The 20,965-nt window shown below is 44.9% G+C and overlaps 1 protein-coding gene and 1 pseudogene across 1 annotated transcript in view; both read left to right on the top strand.

Annotated features, from left to right (window-relative positions):
- The first annotated feature begins 11,745 nt into the window (after positions 1-11,745).
- LOC117443606 (lactose-binding lectin l-2-like) lies at positions 11,746-12,352 on the top strand (annotated as a pseudogene).
- A 1,418-nt stretch (positions 12,353-13,770) lies between these two features.
- Positions 13,771-20,965, top strand: part of LOC117443608 (zinc finger protein ZFP2-like) — a 27,421-nt gene continuing 20,226 nt past the window's right edge. The window contains exon 1 of the mRNA XM_034079511.2: positions 13,771-13,779. Within this exon, the coding sequence (XP_033935402.1) occupies positions 13,771-13,779 (9 nt within the window). The remainder of the gene's footprint in view (positions 13,780-20,965) is intronic.

Raw genomic sequence — 20,965 nt, 5'->3', positions numbered from 1 at the left:
GACAGTTTACATTAGCTGTTAACAGACGGTAACAGAGCTGCTATTCACATGCATTACAAGTTAAGCCATCAACAAAAGGCTGCTTTGCAAGAAAATGAACCACATAGTATGATATTGATATAGTTCATAAAACTACTTATGTTTAACCCCACCTCATGCTCAGGGATTTATATAAAGTGGCACATGGGTCCTAGAATGAATGATGATTATTTTATCTTGATAAGTGAGAGCGCAGGCCAGTCTACATGAACGCAGGGCAAGGCGCGTTTCTGTCCAAAGGTTCCATGATGGAGTCGATAATGTTTTAAAATATCACTTTGAGTGGTGACATGCTGCATAGTTTACATCTCCATCCCATCTGTGATTCCAGAAATAGAAATGGGTACGTTTACCTGATGCTCATTATATTAGAATGTAAACATAACACGTCTTGAATTAACCTCTGAAACAATAACTAGTCTGACACACTCAAGGGCTTACCTGATGTGAACCTGAAGTCGATAGCAGGAGGAAACATGTCTTCAAGAGAAGGTGGGACTGTTTTCTGGTGAGGCAAATAGAAGAACAAAATAGTTATGTGATGCCCCTGTGGGTTCATCATTAGAGAGGGTGTGGCTGTGCTGCTCGATTGCATTGATTGCAGTAACTCAGGGCATCTGGGTCTGGTGCCCTGCAGCGATTTAAAGCCTCTCTGTTCCCTCTCTGTTTTCCCTGCAGGCACCCGGCTCTGTTGAGTATAACAAATTGGTTGATTTTAATTGTTTGTTCTAAATAAACATATTTTGATAACCGTTGACATGGTGTGTCTCCTCTTTGTTGTGGCCTTTTGAGCCAGGTCATAACAAAGAGGAGACACACCATGTCGACGATTATCAAGCCTCCTGTGCTCGCCCATGAGTACACACTGAAGTAACGGCAATCTGACCAGTTTCTTGCCGCAGCTACGCGTTCAAATAGAGTGGGAATAAAAATGTCAGGGTCAAGCTCATTAAACTTTGGCACTAACCGCAAGCTAGAAATAACATCGCCACTACCTGATGCAGAACTATCGGCATCAGCCCCCACCGAAGAAAGCTTACCCTCTCCAATCAGCCGTAATCTAGCATGTTCCACCTCACATTTCACCTTCTCCACCTCTAAACGCTTCTCTACCTCCTGCTGCTGAAACTGCTGGGCCAAAAGCTCTCTTTGCTGCTCGAACATCAAACCTGCCGTCTGAACCATTACCGGCCCGACCCCTGCCGCACCAGACTCACTCTTCTGCAACACCCCCTGCTCAAACAAAGATGACAGCTTTAATCTCATGTTTCCGCTTGCTCCCTACAACAGCAATTTTATAATGCTCTGCTATTTGGATCAACTGCGCCTTCTTGCAATCATCTAAGAAAGACACTGAGGGCGCATCCACAAACGCCGACAAAGAAGCCATAATATATTACCTATAACCAATCGGAAAGCAAAGTATTACACTGTCAACACGCCTGGGCAGAAGACAAACCCAACAGAGAATTTCCCCCTCACTGCGTGACCAAATCTTAATAATCTCACCCAGGGGCGGACTGGGACTAAAATCCAGTCCTGGAAACTGACCCGGCCACATGAAATGTCAAATGTTAGAAATCCGCTGTTTATTATTTAAAGTTTTACGTCCGATTCGCTCCTTTTCCCCTCGCTGCACACAGCTCCAGTTTGATCATTGGCCTGTCATCAGATTTCATTTTTTGTTGCTGCTGTAGCGGAAGTTTAGTAAAATTATTTTTGATGAAATACTCCAAATCTCCACCCTTCATAATTGCACTTGCTTCAGTTGCTTGCTACTTTTTAAGGGCGGTGATGACAGTTATAGTACGAACTGAAGTTGATGCAATTTGATTGGATTGTGAGGCATGACGTGAGCCTCATCTGATTGGTCAATCCCTCGATTTTTTTTCACCAAGGGAAGCCAATTCCGGCTGGCCTCCTCTCGCAACAGAGTGCAATCTACTGTTCCACCATAACATCTAGAGGGGCGCTGTTTCACTCTTTGTAAAATACTCAATGAGAATGGGGGAGAGACGGGTCAGCAGAATAAGTGTTTTTATTTATTTATTAAAATTATAACTACAATCCAAAAAAACAGGGGAAGCCTGGCTTCCCTTGGCCTCCAGGAGAAAACGCCACTGAGTTCAAGGGATAATTCTCACCCACCTCTTGCTCTTGCCCTGCACGTGTATGTGCCAGTACTAAAAGCTGATAGTCAACTCTAGATTAGTTGACGATCAACAGATCGTCAACTCAACTTTAGTTGCTTATCTAAGCACTTCCATTGTCATTCATGGACGCTCAGCAGGAGGGGACGCTGGCGTGTTTTTCGCCGCTCTTCATGCCGACGCTTTCTTTGTGTCTACCACTCCCTGCCATCAATCTATTTAATTCCCATACACAGGAGAAATATTGTTCTCCTCTGGTTTTGTGTTTCTGCCATCTCCGCTGCTCAGCCGACTATGTTTGGCTGCTGTTTAGCTCTCAGCCTCTGCCATCCTGCTATTCGCAAAACGAGCTCACCATCACGCTCTGCTATCAGTGTAGTCCCCGTTCCGGAATTCTCCGACTGGGCTCCTCTCCGCCACGCTCCCAGGACTATCCCCGAACCCTCCCTCAGTCCGGCCATTCCAACTGGGCTGTTTTCCATCACCGCTGCCGAGGTTCGAGGTCCGGTTTCTGCAGGGCTAATGGTGCTAGCTGCTCGCCGCTCTTCTCGTGATGCTGCTCCAATACTCCTCGCTGGAACTTCGTAACTTTTTCTACCACACTATCCCCGACTGCCTCGCCGTTATCAAATCCCTTGGGCTTCTGCGTCGTCCCTGCTACATACACCGGGCATCCAGATGCAAGTTTTTCTACTCCGAAACTCCTATCCCCGCAGTTGTTTCTGACAGACGGTCTGTCGCACGGCGATGTCGTCATCACAACAAACAACGTCATCCGACCGAACCTCCCGTTCGCTCTATCTACCTGAGGTCCCTGACCTGTGCTGACAGCGTGCTGGTTTCTCCCTCCCTGTTCCCCCCAGCAGCTATGAACAACTATGTGACATTTATGCTGCAGAATACCCGCTCCCTCAACAACAAAGCGCTACTCATCCACGACGTTATCACTGACATTATCATTGACATCCTATGCTTAACAGAGACATGGCAAATCAGCAGGACTTTGTGACACTCAATCAAGCTACACCCCCAGGCTATTTGTACATCCAGAAGCCCCGCTCCCTGGGTCGTGGCGGTGGATTGGCTGTTATCCACCGAGCTGGCATCCTGGTTAAAGAACTCCCAGTACCTACTACCACCTCATTTGAGTGTGTTGTCTTCAAACTGGCCGGGTCTGCTCCGCTCCAGGTTGCCCTCATTTACCGCCCACCTAAAGCTTCCACTACCTTCCTGTCTGAGCTGTCTGAGCTACTCACCTCTCTCTGCTCCATGTCTCCATCTACTCTCCTGCTCGGTGATTTTAACATCCACGTGGACTCCAGTAACTGCACATTCGCTGCTGAATTCCTCTCACCTCTGGACTGCTTCAGCATCAAGCAACATGTCCAGGGCCCCACCCACATCAAAGGCCACACGCTGGATCTAGTGTGCTCTACCGGCTCTCCGCCCCCCGACCTACAGCGCCTCGACCTGGCTGTATCTGACCATCACGCCATCCTCTTCACTGTTCCGGTCTCCCTGCCCAGGCAGCATCCTAAACGCACCATTATGTTTAGGAACATTAAGACTGTGAGTGCACCGGCCCTATCCGACCTGATAGCTACCCACATGGCCTCGGGTCCCTCCGACTCCACCGTGGACGGCCTGGTAGCCCACTACAACACTGCCCTATCCCTCAGTCTCAACTCTCTCGCCCCCATTAAAACCAGGACTGTTTCCTTCACCCGCCCTGCCCCCTGGTTCACCACTGAACTCCGCCGTTTGAAGGCCTCTGGTCGCCAGCTGGAGAGGCTCTCCAAAAAAACTGGCCTCACAGTCCACCTCCTGGCCTTTCGTGAACATATCAGAACGTACAAGGAAGCTCTCTCCCATGCCAAGACTCACTACTACTCCCGTTTCATTGGTGCTCAGCAAAGCAACCCCAGAAGACTGTTCTCCACCTTCAACCGCCTACTACGGCCCCCTGACGCCCCCCAGCCCTCAGGGGCTCCCGATCTGTGCTCCAAATTCCTCGACTTCTTCCAGGCGAAAGTCGAGGCCATCCATCAGCAGCTCCTGGTGACTGGCCCTTCTCCCCTACCTGCACCTCATTCACCTGGTAACGCACCCCAAGCGCCGCGCCTCTCCCACTCCAACCTCTCCTCCTTCTCCCCTGTGGATGCTCTCCAAGTGGCCAAACTGGTCAGCTCGGCCAAGACCTCCACCTGCTCCCTGGACCCCATGCCCACAGCCCTGGTCAAGGATTGCCTACACACCCTCTGTCCCTACATGGTGGTCATCATCAACGCTTCTCTGGCTTCTGGTATAGTCCCCACCAGCTTCAAACTGGCCTCAGTCACCCCCATACTCAAAGAACCTGGCCTGGACCCCGACGACCTCCAGAACCACCGGCCGATCTCCAACCTTCCCTTCCTCAGCAAAACTCTGAAAAGAGTGGTCGCCGGCCAACTCCATCTGTACATGTCCAACCATGAGCTCTATGAGCCCTTCCAATCCGGCTTCAGACAGCAACACAGCACTGAGACCGCCCTCATCAAGATCACCAACGATCTCCTCATTGCTGCTGACTCTGGCCGCCTCAGCATCCTCATCCTCCTGGACCTCTCTGCAGCATTTGACACCATCTCTCACAACATCCTCCTCACCCGCCTCTCAGACCTCCTAGGTGTCACTGGCACAGCGCTGTCCTGGTTGACATCCTACCTCCACAACAGGAAACAGTTTGTCTCCATCAGTGGCTCAAACTCACCCCCGGCCCCAGTCCACCACGGTGTACCCCAGGGCTCTGTGCTTGGCCCCCTCCTGTTCACCATTTACATGCTCCCCCTCGGCCAGATCATCCGACATCATGGACTCAATTTCCACTGCTACGCTGATGATACCCAATTGTATCTCAGCACCACTCCATCCTCCCAGCTCCCCCTCAGTCTCTCATCAACTGCCTGCATGACATCAAAACATGGATGTCTTCCAACTATCTTAAGCTGAACAGCAATAAAACAGAGCTCATGGTTGTGGCACCCAAGGCCCTGCTCCAGAAGGTTGGTGACTTCGTCTTTGAGGTTGACGGCTGCTCCATCTCCCCATCTCCTGAAGCACGCAACCTGGGTGTCATCCTTGACTCCACCCTTTCCTTCCATTCCCACGTAAAATCTGTGACCAAATCGGCCTTTTACCACCTAAGGAACATTGCCAGACTCCGACCGTCACTGTCGGAGTCGGTTGCCGAAACCCTGGTGCATGCGTTTGTCACCACCCGCTTGGACTACTGCAATGGTGTCCTGTTCGGGGTTCCCAACAAAACCCCGGACAGGCTCCAGTATGTCCAAAACTGTGCTGCTAGGGTACTCACGCACACAAAGCCGATTTCATATCTTCATATACTCTTGTAAAAGCGCCGAGACGCTTCTGGGATGCTTCTGGAATGCTTCTGGGATGCTTCTGGGATGCTTCTGGGATGCTTCTGGGACGCTTCTGGGACGCTTCTGAGCCGTAACGCGGCGCGTCTGGTGGAATAGCACCCATTGACTAGAGTGGCCGTGATCTTTGCGAATGCCGCGGCAGCCGTAACACGGCCGTAACGCGGCGCAGACGGACCCGGTGGAATCTAGGGGTAAGTGCAGATTTCCATTTTCTCTCTGTACGCCTGCAGGTGCGTCTGAGAGCAAGAGTACAGTCATTGAGCCACGGCTCTGAGAGAACTTTGGTGCGTCTAAGCGTAAAAGGAGCAACAGAATTCAATATGGAGATCAGCTCTTCAGCACTAAAAGCACAGTTCACCTCTAATTTACAGATCATGGAAGCATTAAAAACATCAGTCAATATCAGTCTGAGATACGCGTTGCTGCACAGATTTCATCCACAGAGACAGACGGTCCAAACGGTATAAAACATGGTTTTGACTGGCACTAACGGTCGGGGAGTGAAGATCAGTTGAGCGTTTCTGTGACTCCGCCCAGCGGCTGCTCTTCTGAGAGGAACCGCTCTGACAGCTCTGTCTACTGGGAAACGCACTAAAAGTCGTTCTGGAGGGAAGCACTCTAGTGCCGGCATGGACAATTCTCCCATAGGGATATAGCAGCACCGTCCAGCAACACTACACAATTTCAACAAATCTGAGAATAAAAGCATTCTTGAAGGTTTGTATTGCTTTCTTACAGCGTTACGTTAATGTTAACTTAACCTTACGTTTGCTAAGAAGCTAGCTGTCTTAGCTAACAACAGTTAGCAGCTAACATTTCCGGCAGTTTGTGTTTCCCCTGAAAAATGTATGTAGTTATTTAAGGGTACGTTCACTTAACGTTATCTTACAAGTTGAGAGAGTTAAGTTTTGTTTAAAATTGTCAATGTAATGCCATTAGAGGTTTTGTGTTGAACATGAAGTTAGCTAACTGTAGCTCACCAAAGGTTAGCATGTTAAGCTGCACTTTGTGTGGCAGCTAGCTTAATACAAAGAGGATGCTTTTGCTTCATTGTAAACTTTTCTTACAAATGTCTGTTAATACCTGAAATTGTAGGGACAGGTTTTTTCTACTCAATGAATCAGAGCATTGTTGAGGAGATGAACAACATACTGTAAATGAGTTGGGTCCAACATATACTTTGAGTAATGTTAGTTTGCTGCTAACAAATGAAACATTATCAGATGAGGACATCACCAAAGTGTGTGAGTCTGTCAGGGGATTTGATCTGTTCTTTGTAGGTCGTACAGGGCCTATGTACACACTGTATTGGATAGTAGAGATCTACTGGAACCTAACACCAGAGAGAGAGAGGGAGGAGATGATATGCAGCAAAAGGCCAAGCCGGATGGTTGCTGCTCCGTGTGGAACGTGTCCTATCAGGTAAAGCACTTTGGTACCCAGTTATTTATGGTATTGAGTTTGAATTTAGCCTTTGGAATGTATTTTCCAACAGAAACCCCATTACTCTGTTCCACGTGTCTTCAGTCAGTTCGTGACCCTCTGACTCTGTTCCACATGTCTTCAGTCAGTTCTTGACCCTCTGACTCTGTTCCACATGTCTTCAGTCAGTTCTTGACCCTCTGACTCTGTTCCACATGTCTTCAGTCAGTTCTTGACCCTCTGACTCTGTTTCACATGTCTTCAGTCAGTTTTGGACCCCATGACTCTGTTCCAAATGTCTTCAGTCAGTTCTGGACCCCATGACTCTGTTCCACATGTCTTCAGTCAGTTCTGGACCATATGGCTCTGTTCCACATGTCTTCAGTCAGTTCTGGACCCCATGACTCTGTTCCACATGTCTTCAGTCAGTTCTGGACCATATGGCTCTGTTCCACATGTCTTCAGTCAGTTCTGGACCCCATGACTCTGTTCCACATGTCTTCAGTCAGTTCTGGACCCCATGACTCTGTTCCACATGTCTTCGGTCAGTTCTGGACCCCTGACTCTGTTCCACATGTCTTCAGTCAGTTCTGTACCCCATGACTCTGTTCCACATGTCTTCAGTCAGTTCTGGACCCCATGACTCTGTTCCACATGTCTTCAGTCAGTTCTGGACCCCATGACTCTGTTCCACGTGTCTTCAGTGAGTTCTGGACCCCATGACTCTGTTCCACGTGTCTTCAGTCAGTTCTGGACCCCATGACTCTGTTCCACGTGTCTTCAGTCAGTTCTGGACCCTATGACTCTGTTCCACGTGTCTTCAGTCAGTTCTGGACCCTATGACTCTGTTCCACGTGTCTTCAGTCAGGTCTGGACCCTATGACTCTGTTCCACATGTCTTCAGTGAGGTCTGGACCCCATGACTCTGTTCCACATGTCTTCAGTCAGTTCTGGACCCCATGACTCTGTTCCACATGTCTTCAGTCAGTTCTGGACCCTATGACTCTGTTCCACGTGTCTTCAGTCAGTTCTGGACCCTATGACTCTGTTCCACGTGTCTTCAGTCAGGTCTGGACCCTATGACTCTGTTCCACATGTCTTCAGTCAGTTCTGGACCCCATGACTCTGTTCCACATGTCTTCAGTGAGTTCTGGACCCCATGACTCTGTTCCACATGTCTTCAGTCAGTTCTGGACCCTCTGACTCTGTTCCACATGTCTTCAGTCAGTTCTGGACCCCATGACTCTGTTCCACATGTCTTCAGTCAGTTCTGGACCCCATGACTCTGTTCCACATGTCTTCAGTGAGTTCTGGACCCCATGACTCTGTTCCACGTGTCTTCAGTGAGTTCTGGACCCCATGACTCTGTTCCACGTGTCTTCATTCAGTTCTGGACCCCATGACTCTGTTCCACGTGTCTTCAGTCAGTTCTGGACCCTCTGACTCTGTTCCACATGTCTTCAGTCAGTTCTGGACCCCATGACTCTGTTCCACGTGTCTTCAGTGAGTTCTGGACCCCATGACTCTGTTCCACGTGTCTTCAGTGAGTTCTGGACCCCATGACTCTGTTCCACGTGTCTTCATTCAGTTCTGGACCCCATGACTCTGTTCCACGTGTCTTCAGTCAGTTCTGGACCCTATGACTCTGTTCCACATGTCTTCAGTGAGTTCTGGACCCCATGACTCTGTTCCACGTGTCTTCAGTCAGTTCTGGACCCCATGACTCTGTTCCACGTGTCTTCAGTCAGTTCTGGACCCTATGACTCTGTTCCACGTGTCTTCAGTCAGTTCTGGACCCTCTGACTCTGTTCCACGTGTCTTCAGTCAGTTCTGGACCCCATGACTCTGTTCCACGTGTCTTCAGTCAGTTCTGGACCCTCTGACTCTGTTCCACATGTCTTCAGTCAGTTCTGGACCCTCTGACTCTGTTCCACATGTCTTCAGTCAGTTCTGGACCCTATGACTCTGTTCCATGTGTCTTCAGTCAGTTCTGGACCCTATGACTCTGTTCCACATGTCTTCAGTCAGTTCTGGACCCTCTGACTCTGTTCCACGTGTCTTCAGTCAGTTCTGGACCCCATGACTCTGTTCCACGTGTCTTCAGTCAGTTCTGGACCCTCTGACTCTGTTCCACGTGTCTTCAGTCAGTTCTGGACCCCATGACTCTGTTCCACGTGTCTTCAGTCAGTTCTGGACCCTCTGACTCTGTTCCACATGTCTTCAGTCAGTTCTGGACCCTATGACTCTGTTCCACGTGTCTTCAGTCAGTTATGGACCCTCTGACTCTGTTCCACATGTCTTCAGTCAGTTCTGGACCCTATGACTCTGTTCCACGTGTCTTCAGTCAGTTATGGACCCTCTGACTCTGTTCCACATGTCTTCAGTCAGTTCTGGACCCTATGACTCTGTTCCACGTGTCTTCAGTCAGTTCTGGACCCCATGACTCTGTTCCACATGTCTTCAGTCAGTTCTGGACCCTCTGACTCTGTTCCACATGTCTTCAGTCAGTTCTGGACCCTATGACTCTGTTCCACGTGTCTTCAGTCAGTTCTGGACCCTATGACTCTGTTCCACATGTCTTCAGTCAGTTCTGGACCCCATGACTCTGTTCCACATGTCTTCAGTCAGTTCTGGACCCTATGACTCTGTTCCACGTGTCTTCAGTCAGTTATGGACCCTATGACTCTGTTCCACATGTCTTCAGTCAGTTCTGGACCCTATGACTCTGTTCCACATGTCTTCAGTCAGTTATGGACCCCATGACTCTGTTCCATATGTCTTCAGTCAGTTCTGGACCCTCTGACTCTGTTCCACATGTCTTCAGTCAGTTCTGGACCCTCTGACTCTGTTCCACGTGTCTTCAGTCAGTTCTGGACCCTATGACTCTGTTCCACATGTCTTCAGTCAGTTCTGGACCCTATGACTCTGTTCCACGTGTCTTCAGTCAGTTCTGGACCCTATGACTCTGTTCCACATGTCTTCAGTCAGTTCTGGACCCCATGACTCTGTTCCACATGTCTTCAGTCAGTTCTGGACCCTATGACTCTGTTCCACGTGTCTTTAGTCAGTTATGGACCCTATGACTCTGTTCCACATGTCTTCAGTCAGTTCTGGACCCTATGACTCTGTTCCACGTGTCTTCAGTCAGGTCTGGACCCTCTGACTCTGTTCCATGTGTCTTCAGTCAGGTCTGGACCCTATGACTCGGACACTAGTTCTACCAAGGCTCATTACAGGTAAGAGTGGTAGGAGAGAAGTGGAGTTATCTTTGTATTTAGGCTGCAAGTCGACAAAGGTGATCAAGTGCTGATAATGATCCGATTCATTTGATATTGATTGTCTGCCAATACCGAATCCTGATCCGATTCTTCTATTTCCCAGATAATACAGCCGCACCGTGTACACTACACCATAAGCAATTGTTGACTGTAACGTCTACCGACTGTAATTTGTAATGTATTTTACTTTAACGGTTCTGGCAACCACAGCAGCCCAAATGTTAACGTACATGTCAAGTTTTCTTTTTACAGTGTACTTATATCTGTACATTTCTTTTCAGTTTGCTTGAAGAAGTGGCTTCAACAGACAGAAGTGCAGGCCAGACTGGGAAAGGCTGGACGCTACACAGCGGGAAACATTATGGACATGAACAAGGAAAAACAAAAACACTTTCTTTGTTGCCTTGTTCTTATCATGCAGTGTTACTGTTTTTGTTACCATTTAAATATTGAATTCTATGTATTACTTTTATTTTAAATCAAATGCACCGGTTTTAGATCATATATTTATTTTGGTGTGTAGGTTGATTTGCATGTTGGTTGTTATTTGTATTGTTACTGTGTATTTTATTATATTAACCAGCTATTTATTAAATTTAAATACTGTTATGAACACGATACAATGTCTTTATTTTGGTCGATACCAGAATACATGACACGATGAGTCTTTGTAATATATTTATGTTCTCTAGTTTAAATAATCATGCCAGTATTTAATGTATGCTGGTCACCTGGAATCCTGGTAAGCTTCCAGCAGGGTATATTTAATACTATTATTAAACATAAACTGTTGATAGATGGATGCTGGTGACCAGCCCAGCATACTATGCTATTTTTTTAGCTGCCAGGATGGCTGGTTTAGCTGGTTTAGCTGGTTTAGCTGGTTTAGCTGGTTTAGCTGGTGCACCAGCTAAACCAGCTAAACCAGCTAAACCAGCCATCCTGGCAGCTAAAGGGTCCAAAACCCCCCTAAACCAGCCAGGCTGGTCAACAACCAGCCAGGCTGGTTTAGGGGGGTTGACCAGCCAGGCCAGCTAAGTTGGTCTGAGCTGGTTTTCTCAGCAGGGTAGACGCCGCGGCAGACAGGGAGAATGAAAAAACATGGATACAAATCAAAGAAAACGAAAAAGGTGAAGTCACTCGCAGGTGGAGCATATAATGTCGCAATTCGACAGACCTTTTTGGCAGCAGCGCTGCTACAAGCACTATCATCAGCAGCTTAGAACAAGTGCAAGATGATGAAGATGATGAAGAGGATGATGAGGGCGCGAGTTCCGATATACAGCCAGCCTCCTGCGTTCATGATGAGGGACAGAGAGTTGAACTGGTGGAAGAACCAGCTCAACTGGTACATCCAAGTGCAGTGCCACATGTTACCGGTCATGTGATCACGTCACGTGACAATGACGTCACATTCCCACACATATATAAGAAGCAGCCGGTCACTTGAAGCTTCACAATCTCCATCCTCTCCAACGGTTCAGAGCAACTTTAACAGACGGAGACATCATCATCATGCTGGCGTTCCTCTTCCTGTTGGGCCTGGCTCTGGGTGCTGTGTCTTCAGACAACCCTCAAATGGAGGACACCTGTCCCTCCTTCTGGATCTCCTTCAACGGCCGCTGCTACAAGTACTTCGACACAGAGAGGACCTGGGCTGATGCAGAGTTCCACTGTGTGTCCCAGGGAGGCAACCTGGTGTCCATCCACAGCACAGAGGAAGAGGACTTTGTCAAAAGCATGTTCCCTGCTGATGGATATACATGGATCGGACTCAATGACATCTACGAAGAAGGAAAATGGATGTGGTCTGATGGGTGTGCAGCCAAGTATTTATTTTGGTATAGAGGACAACCGAACAACCGACGGACTAGGTGAAGACTGTGTGCTCAACAACTGGAAGGGGAAGTGGAACGATGCGCCTTGTTCAACATTTTTTCCCTCAGTCTGTGCATCTCGCAGAGCTTGTCCTTAAACTGAGAAGTTACGTGTTCACCTGTTTTGTTCACATGATAACAATAAAGACACAGATGTAAACTTGTATGTGTGTGTGAACAGAAGTCCTTTTGTCTAACCTTTATTTTCATCAATGTTACATATTCACACTGCTCGCTCCAGGGTTAATCAGAGGAATTATTTCTACACCTTTTTTTAAAAATACATTTATTAAATAATATTGACGATGCATTATTATTACATTTTGATCCACATATTTTAGACGTTGCTTATTATTCCTGGTATTATACTTATTTGTTTTAACCACACACAGTTGTATCGTCACCTTCTTAAACTAATGGCCTAAGTCGTATTTGAGTTTTTCAAAAAATGACTATTGACGTACAAATAACACTGTTGTGTGAAATAAGAGTATTAGATTACTTGAACATGTTGTTGTGACTTAGGCAACACAGTGCACTTCTCTTTCCCGCACGACTGTGACAGAGGAGCACACAGAGACTCAGGAAACAGAGGGCAGTTTGGCCGTGGTTGGCCCTTTAATTCAATATAGATATATATCTTCTTTGCTGTGTTTTTAATTGTAGCTACCCCTTTTACATTTAAATCAGTTTCTCCCCTGAATCTTTCTCAGTCATCTTGGGGTGTGTGTGTGGGTTTGAGAGTGTGTGTGTCTGTCTAATTATGTGGCAAATTGTAAAAAAACTGATGCCACTCTACGGGCATGCCATGCCTCTCCTTGATTGGCAGAGCATCAACTTCAGCAGTTGCAGCTACCTGTTGATATTCCCGATGTAGTTGGGGGATGGTTGTGCCTGGGTGAAGGGACTTCTTGTCTTTGTAGGTCGCTGTGCTTCTGCAGTATGTGAATCAACAGTGGGCAGATCCTTGAACCAGTCCTTAAACGAATAAATAAAAACAAGGAAAATGTTGTGTTATTTTTGAGTAAATAACAGTGTGTTATTTAGAAAAGAATAACAAATTTAAAAAAGATTTTAAAAAATACAGATTTCAGTATCCTGAGGCTCTGAGCCACTTCTTTTCCTCACAGACGGCAAAAAAAGTCGGACATTATACGATTTAAAATAAAAACAATAATCGTGGCTTGATATTGAGTAAGAACATGTTTTTATGAACCCCACAGCTTCCGGTCTTCCAAGACCCGACCGGACAAAAAGACGTGTTGCAGGCACGAAACATCCTACCAATATAAATACATTGCTTTTAAAATCGCTCTGTGTGACACGAAAAAAAGGGGACAATTGTGATGGTGAACACGAATCAATAGATTAAATGTCGTGACTATAACACGAAATGCTGTGAGACTGGGTTGCATCCACACACCAGGAACATATCGTCACTTTCTTAAACTAATGGCCTAAGTCATATTTTGGAGAAAATGTTTCTTTTGCCTAAATCATCTCTTCTGGATGCTGGCCACCTCTGGTCAAATTGCCTGCATCCTTATTGAAAGGATAGTGCTGTTCCTACCCTGGTAGTATAATGGCCTATGTGAGTGTGGCTTAGGCAATATATATAACAAAGATAATGGCTGGAGTCCAGTGGCGGTTCTAGACCAATTTGACTGGGGGGGGCCACTGGGGGCCCAGTTATTTTCTGAGGGGGGCACAATAAATGCAGGACGAAAAAGAGAACTAGACAGTATGAAGTAATTGCGCATAAGAAAACAATGCAATACAGTTATTGGTATTTGTTTCAGTACACTTATTTATTTCAGATAGATCTTATAGTTATTACTGTTAGCTTCAGCTTAAGTTATAGTGCAATGTTTGCACTAACACCATATTTATATAAAAATAAAGGCAATGAACAGTTACATCTCTACTTTACATAAGGGTGTCTGCACAATCTCACATTACAGCAACAAAATCCTGAGTACCAGAAAATATACATTTAAAAAAAAAAACTTTTCATTGTTAGGGGGGCCACAGGGGGGTCAGAGGTCAGTGTTAGGGGGGCACTGGCCCCCCTAGAACCGCCCCTGCTTGAGTCGCATTGTCTTGTGACTTAGGCAATTTTACAAGCTTTACAAAATGGCTGCTTCAAGAAGAAAGAAAAACTAACAGATAAATGAAGTTATTTTCATTTTGCAGGGCTCATCTCCTGTTGGTAAGTGATGTTTACTATACTATAGCAACCCAGTCTCACTGCATTTCGTGTTATAGTCACAACATGTATTTAATCTATTGATTCGTGTCACACGGAACGATTTTAAAAGCAATGTATTTCTATTGGTAGTATGTTTCGTGCCTGTGTAACAGAGTTATAAAGGTTGGTGTAAAATCCGGGTTAAATTGGAGAATTACGCCATCTGGTGTTACAAACGCGTCTGCATTGCTGTAGCTTTGTTACCGCAATGGATTTTGGGAGGTTCTCATACCGCGTGAGGATCTGTTGAGAGTAAGGTGCTATTGTATTATGTCTGTGGACAAAATGTATGTTGTTATGTTATTAGGACAATAACGTTCTGTTGTGTTTGTTTAGTTTAATGTTAGTCGTTTAATGCTCACAGCAACATGTTTTTTGTGTGATTCGCTATTTGTGTTATATGATTTATTAATGTGATCGTCAATAGCTAATTTGAGCTAATAGGCTAACGTGAGCGTGGTGCTATCCCTCCAACAGAGCGCAGCTCACGTGTCCATTGCTATGCAGGTATGTGAGTGTTGTACACCACTTTGTTTATGTTTAATGTTTCACATTGTTTATACCACTATACGATCATTGTTGTGTTGTTGATTATTGGACACTTATTTTGTAAAGGAGATTGAGATACCGCGTGAGGATCTGTTGAGAAACGCAGCTCACGTGTCCATTGTATGTTGTCCATTGCAATGCAGGTATGGAAATAAACTGAAGTAATCACCAGCTCTGAGTGGTCTGAGTGGTACACCTGCACCACGTCTTTTTGTCCGGTCGGGTCTTGGAATACCAGAAGCTGTGTTGTTCATAAAAACATTTTCTTACTCAATATCTTACCCTAAGCCCAACCCTATCCCTTTTATTTTAAATTGTATAATTGTTGGAGTTTTTTTGCCATCCGCGAGGAAAATAAATGGGCCTCAGAGCCTCAGAATATTGAAATCTGTATTTTTTAAAATCTTTTTTTCCTTCTAATTTGTTATTATTTACATTGTTTTTTAAATCACACACAGAACGTGTGACAATTGCGAAAAACGTGTTGGTGAACACGAATCAATAGATTAATTTCGTGACTATAACACGAAATATCTTGAGACTGTGTTGACTATAGGCTAGGCTATAACTGTTGTGTAGTTATTTAGTCTTTGACTTTCACAGCTTATAGTTACTGTAGCTACCGAAGCTACTGTAGCTACTATAGTTACTGTAGCTAATGTAGCTACTGTGGCTACTATAGTTACTGTAGCTAATATAGTTACTGTAGCTACCGAAGCTACTTTAGCTACTATAGTTACTGTAGCTAATATAGTTACTGTAGCTACCGAAGCTACTGTAGCTACTATAGTTACTGTAGCTAATGTAGCTAATGTAGTTACTGTAGCTACCGAAGCTACTGTAGCTACTATAGTTACTGTAGCTAATGTAGCTACTATAGTTACTGTAGCTACCGAAGCTACTGTAGCTACTATAGCTACTATAATTACTCAGTAGCGTGGCGTGGGGAGAAAATTAGGGGAAGCCAATAATACGTCCTTTCTTTTGGGTCGTGGGTGTGGTGGTCAATGTGATAAATTAACCAGATGAGTGATGACAGCACCCGGTATCATTTTACACACATTTGTATCATACAGATGCAGGACTTACACACGCCTGTTATCTAACCAACAGGTCCGCACGCACTCTCCAGCTGAAACTCTAATAAGCATTCATTCACAAACTAAATCAGGAGACCTTTAACGTTTTACGTCCAATTCGCTCCTTTTTTGCTCTCTGTACACAGCTCCAGTTTGGGCATCGGCCTGTCATCAGATGTTATTTTTAGTTGCTGCTGTAGCGGAAGGTTAGTACAATTATTTTTGATTACATACTCCAAATCTCCACCCTCCATAATTGCACTTGCTTGCTACTTTCTAACGGCGGTGAGAGTGGTGCAGTGGCGCTATCTAAGTTCTATCGATTAGATTTATGATTAGAAAATAATAAAAGTAGGGTAGACATGTGGATATTATCCGGCTGAACAAAACGTGCATTTATCTAACAGGTTCGTTTTCCACTGGCCTCCTCTCGCAACAGAGAGTGCAATCTACTGTATCACCATAACATCTAGAGGGGCGCTGTTTCACTCTTTGTAAAATTACCTCATTCACACCAACGGTGTTTCAGGGCCGGTTCGGAGCTGGAGCTTGAAAAGCACCGGGTTTTCCTCTTCACACCGCAGCGGAGCAGCCTCTTAGCTCCGGAATCCGGTTCGTTTCAAGCACCAAAAAATTGTCCGGCCAGAGCAAAAAGCACCACATACGTCACGCTTACGTCGAGGCGGGAGCAGGGGCGGGAATCAACTCCTGAACAACAACAACAAGCTCGCGTTTTATCCAGTTGTACACAACGATGGAGAAACTTAACAAGAGTTTCAGAGTTTCAGTGTTTCTGCCATAGACTGTATATATAAAGGTTTCTGCTCATGGTGAAGCAACGTGTCTGCGTGTTAAGGTGGAACCTGAGCATTCACGTTGATCACCTCTCATTATAACTCTTTATAAATCTATAAAACTATAAATATTAAACTTTACTTCACGTGTTCATTTGAGAACAGCTGTTTCATACCTGAGTGAAGGCTACAGTTCATTTAATGAAAGATACAACGTTACTCCACACTCATGGTTCAGTCCGCCTTAAGAAATAAGACCGACCTCGGAAGCAGTTGTGTTATAAAAAAACCTTTATTGACACGAGTACACTTTTTATAAGAATATAACTAAACCACAGAAATGACTCGGATAGAGGCATAAGAAATGAATGCAACTGATTTCATCCGCGCGGTTTGGCTTTATGAAGCAGGCACGCAAACGGTTACGTCATGACGCAAACGATGACGCAACGACGCATTACCAGTCGGACTCTGGGCGGTGTGAAAAGAGCCAGAGCTAAACCGAAGAACTGGTTCTGAACCTGAAAAGCACTAGCACGGAGCTTGAACCGGAGTTGCGTTGGTGTGAATGAGGTAAATGAGAATGGGGAGAGACGGGCCGGCAGCAACACACAGCAAAGAATTTCCGAAACTAAACGAAGTGTTTTTAATTTATTTATTAAAATTATAACTACAATCCAAAAAAACAGGAGAAGCCTGGCTTCCCTTGGCCTCCAGGACAAAAACGCCACTGTAGTTACTAGCTAATGTAGGCTGAACAAAGACACCCGCATCGACCATGACGAACAAGTGGCAGACCCGCCAACTACATCTCCACCTAAGAGTGGCAAAAATGCAAAGCTGGAAACTGCTGTCACAGATATCCTTAATTCTATCATCTCTGGCTTTTTAGCCGCTCCTCAGGAACTGAATTTCAAAATAAAGTCACCGGAAACAGACGTAGGCCTATAAGGGACATTTCGAGCACCAATGCGATACACACCACTAACCCACTGAACTGATTACCCAAGATCCTCAGCTAGAAGCTCGGTGATTGGATTGTTTAGCCGCAATGCACATTGGGATATGGTGTTTATGCGATATGAAATCAAAAAAACATTTAAAAAAAGAAAATAATACTTTATTCCGAGTGTGCTTGCTTTTCTCTTTGAAAGTCATCACATAACGGCATTGTAATACACAGTTCGGCGGCATCAAATACTACACATCTGCCTTGGATCATAAATATGTCAGCAATCAAACAACATCTTCAATTTCTCTTCACACAATACGTCTCCTTGCAGTATCAATAGTAATTCGGCTGACTTTTATATTTGATCCAATTCGTAGATAGGTTATATTTACACCATAACGATGCACAGCTGATAGAAAAGGACTTGTAGTTTTTAAAGATATTACTGATTTTCTTTGAATATAAGAATGTAAATACTGAGTTGAGAGAATAGTCAGGGGTTTTGGGTAATGGGAGACACATCTATGGAATCACAATTTCAATAGCTTACCATTAAATGACGGATATGCCTTTTTATCTGTGATGTTTTACAAATCAGATATTAATGTGTACAAGTAAAACATGTGAAATAATATATAGCAATATCCTGTAAAATTATGTGAAAACATGAATAAAACTGCATATCTTCAGATGTTAGACATACACAAGTGTCCTACACTAATAATACAAAGTTATTATGGCTGTGTGTACCTTGTGTGCACCACCTAGTGGTTAAAGCACGTTATTGAATTAGTTGTGTATATGATGTCAATAAACTTTAGAAAATCTTGAAATCTTGAAAGGGATGTACAAAATAGCCATTATTTAGAGTTTTTAATTAACTATTAGTAGAGAATAACGAGTAATTAATATACTTTATAGGTATCTGCATAAATGTCTTCTCAAGCACCAACTATCAAATATCTCTCCTGATTGTGGGCATTTGACAATCACCTTCCCTGAATTTTACTCAGGTGTAACTAAAGTCTGATTTAACGGTTGTTTATATTTCACATAATTAATCAGAATCTGCAAAGTACCTAAAATAAATGTAGTGGAGTAAAAATACCCGGTTAACCTCTGAATTGTAGTGGAGTAGAATTACACAAAGTAACAATGAGCTGTCATGTGGGTCTATATTAATGCTGCGCATTATGGATACAAGCGATTTCACCCATTTAGTAATTAATGTTTTAAATGTGTACACACCAATTGTTTTCCTATCGCCTAAACCTCCAGGGCTGTACACAGTTTAATACTGTCAACTTCTAATTTGGGAAAGACGTCTTTTAAAACTACAATTCCAGAATAGACGTGCCATAGAACCATAGACTGTATATATAAATAGAACATGTAGCGAAACACAATAGCCAGCATGTGTAGTCTGGGGGGGGGGGTGTGGCCCCGTTCGAATCCAGTTTTGGATAGTCTGCCGTGGTTTCGTTTCGATTTTAAAGAGCTGTTTGGCGCTCGGCGTAACCTTGGGCGCACTGCCACTCCAACATCCAATCCCAGAGCTTGAAGATTAATCACGGGGTTTGTCAACGGGACTGTAGTCCCAAACGAAAAAAGGGGGAAATCGTGTACTGTGAGGACTGGGTTGGTGGACAACACGTTCTCACCTCCCATCCCGTCACATGTTGACGCCCTGCCCGTTGAAAACTGACTCTCAAGGGGTACTCTGTGCGTAATACAACCTGATATCACAGCAAGACGTGAACATGTGACGATTTACCATGCTGGGGACGTGAAGATGTCACGATTCGTCCCTTCAAACGTGACAGCTACACGGTATTGTTAACCCCATGTTAACCAGTAGAGCAATAACCGGAAATACCAAGCAAATGCTACCCCGACGTAATGATTTATTTTTTAATAGCCACACTCGATTACGCCGATTTTCTTGTTGCCCCAGCTGGTCGACACCTCTTTTAGCAGAAATAAAGGCTACATAATGTATTAAATCAATGTTAATCCGTGTGTGTGGATGTGGAATTAAACGGACGTGACGTTGTACGATTGAGTTGCCAAGCAACAGCTTTCGGTTCATGTTAATTTACAAACTATTCAACTACAACCATAGTTATATTTAAAAACATATTAGAAGGCCTCAAGAAATACTTGAATGCAAATTCAAATGTAAATGTGAAGGAATGTGTGTATAACAAATACATCGGGGATAAACGAAACCGGAAACAGACGTAGGCATAGGAATGGGCCTTAATGTGTGTGGCAACAAAATAATGACCATAGGGGCAACTGAGCTGCCATCCCCACCATACGTCATCTCAACATACTTCAGAGCTGATTGGCTGTAAGTAGCCTACATGTGCCGCGAAAAGTGTGGTCCTGCGAGGCCGCAGCTTCATACTATTCACACGTCCATCATATTACACACACGGAAACTACCGAGTACCGACTACGTTTGCAGTTAAAAAAGCCATTATATGATGTCGGTGTTATTTTTCTTCGACTGCTTTTATTCTGAAATTCTCAAACCGGAAGTGACCTCTCTCGCTAACTGATAGCAACATTGAGTCTCGTCGCGACAGTTTTCTCTCTTGTTCTTCCGATAAAGAGTGTGTTTTCTCCCGCAGTTTCTGATCCTACAGAGCCTCGTGTGTGTCCGGATGAACTCTCCGAGTTTACTCTGATCTGTTCGGCTTCATCTGGAGCTTCTACCTTACCGAATACAGAAGCTAGCTTAGCATGCTAGCTGGAAACACGTTAGCAACAGTGTGAGACTTTGATGGAGAAAAAACAACACAATTAACTGTGTGTGTGCGCGCGCGCGTGTGTGTGTGGTGCGTGCGTGTGAACATGAAGTGTTGTGCTGCTCTCGTTGGTGAAGCAGAGACTCTCTGCAGCTGCTGAAGAGATCTTTGCTCTGTTTGAAAGAACGATATCAGAGTACGAGGAGAAACTGTCTCGATCAAAAGAGGAACACGAGAGAGACCGGAAACTACTGGACGCTGTTTTACATTCTCAGATCCAGAGGACAGGTCGGTTCAGTGCACTCTCTAATGGATGTTCACTACACTAAACGTTTTTTGAACATTTTAAAGTAAAATCCTTCAATCTGGTGCACTTTGAGCAGAATCACTAGAGACTAAATC

Source organism: Pseudochaenichthys georgianus, unplaced genomic scaffold, assembly GCF_902827115.2.
Source record: "Pseudochaenichthys georgianus unplaced genomic scaffold, fPseGeo1.2 scaffold_639_arrow_ctg1, whole genome shotgun sequence".
Lineage (NCBI taxonomy): Eukaryota > Metazoa > Chordata > Actinopteri > Perciformes > Channichthyidae > Pseudochaenichthys > Pseudochaenichthys georgianus.
The sequence above is the reverse complement of the archived record's forward strand: the minus strand, read 5'-3'. Positions and strand labels throughout refer to the sequence as shown.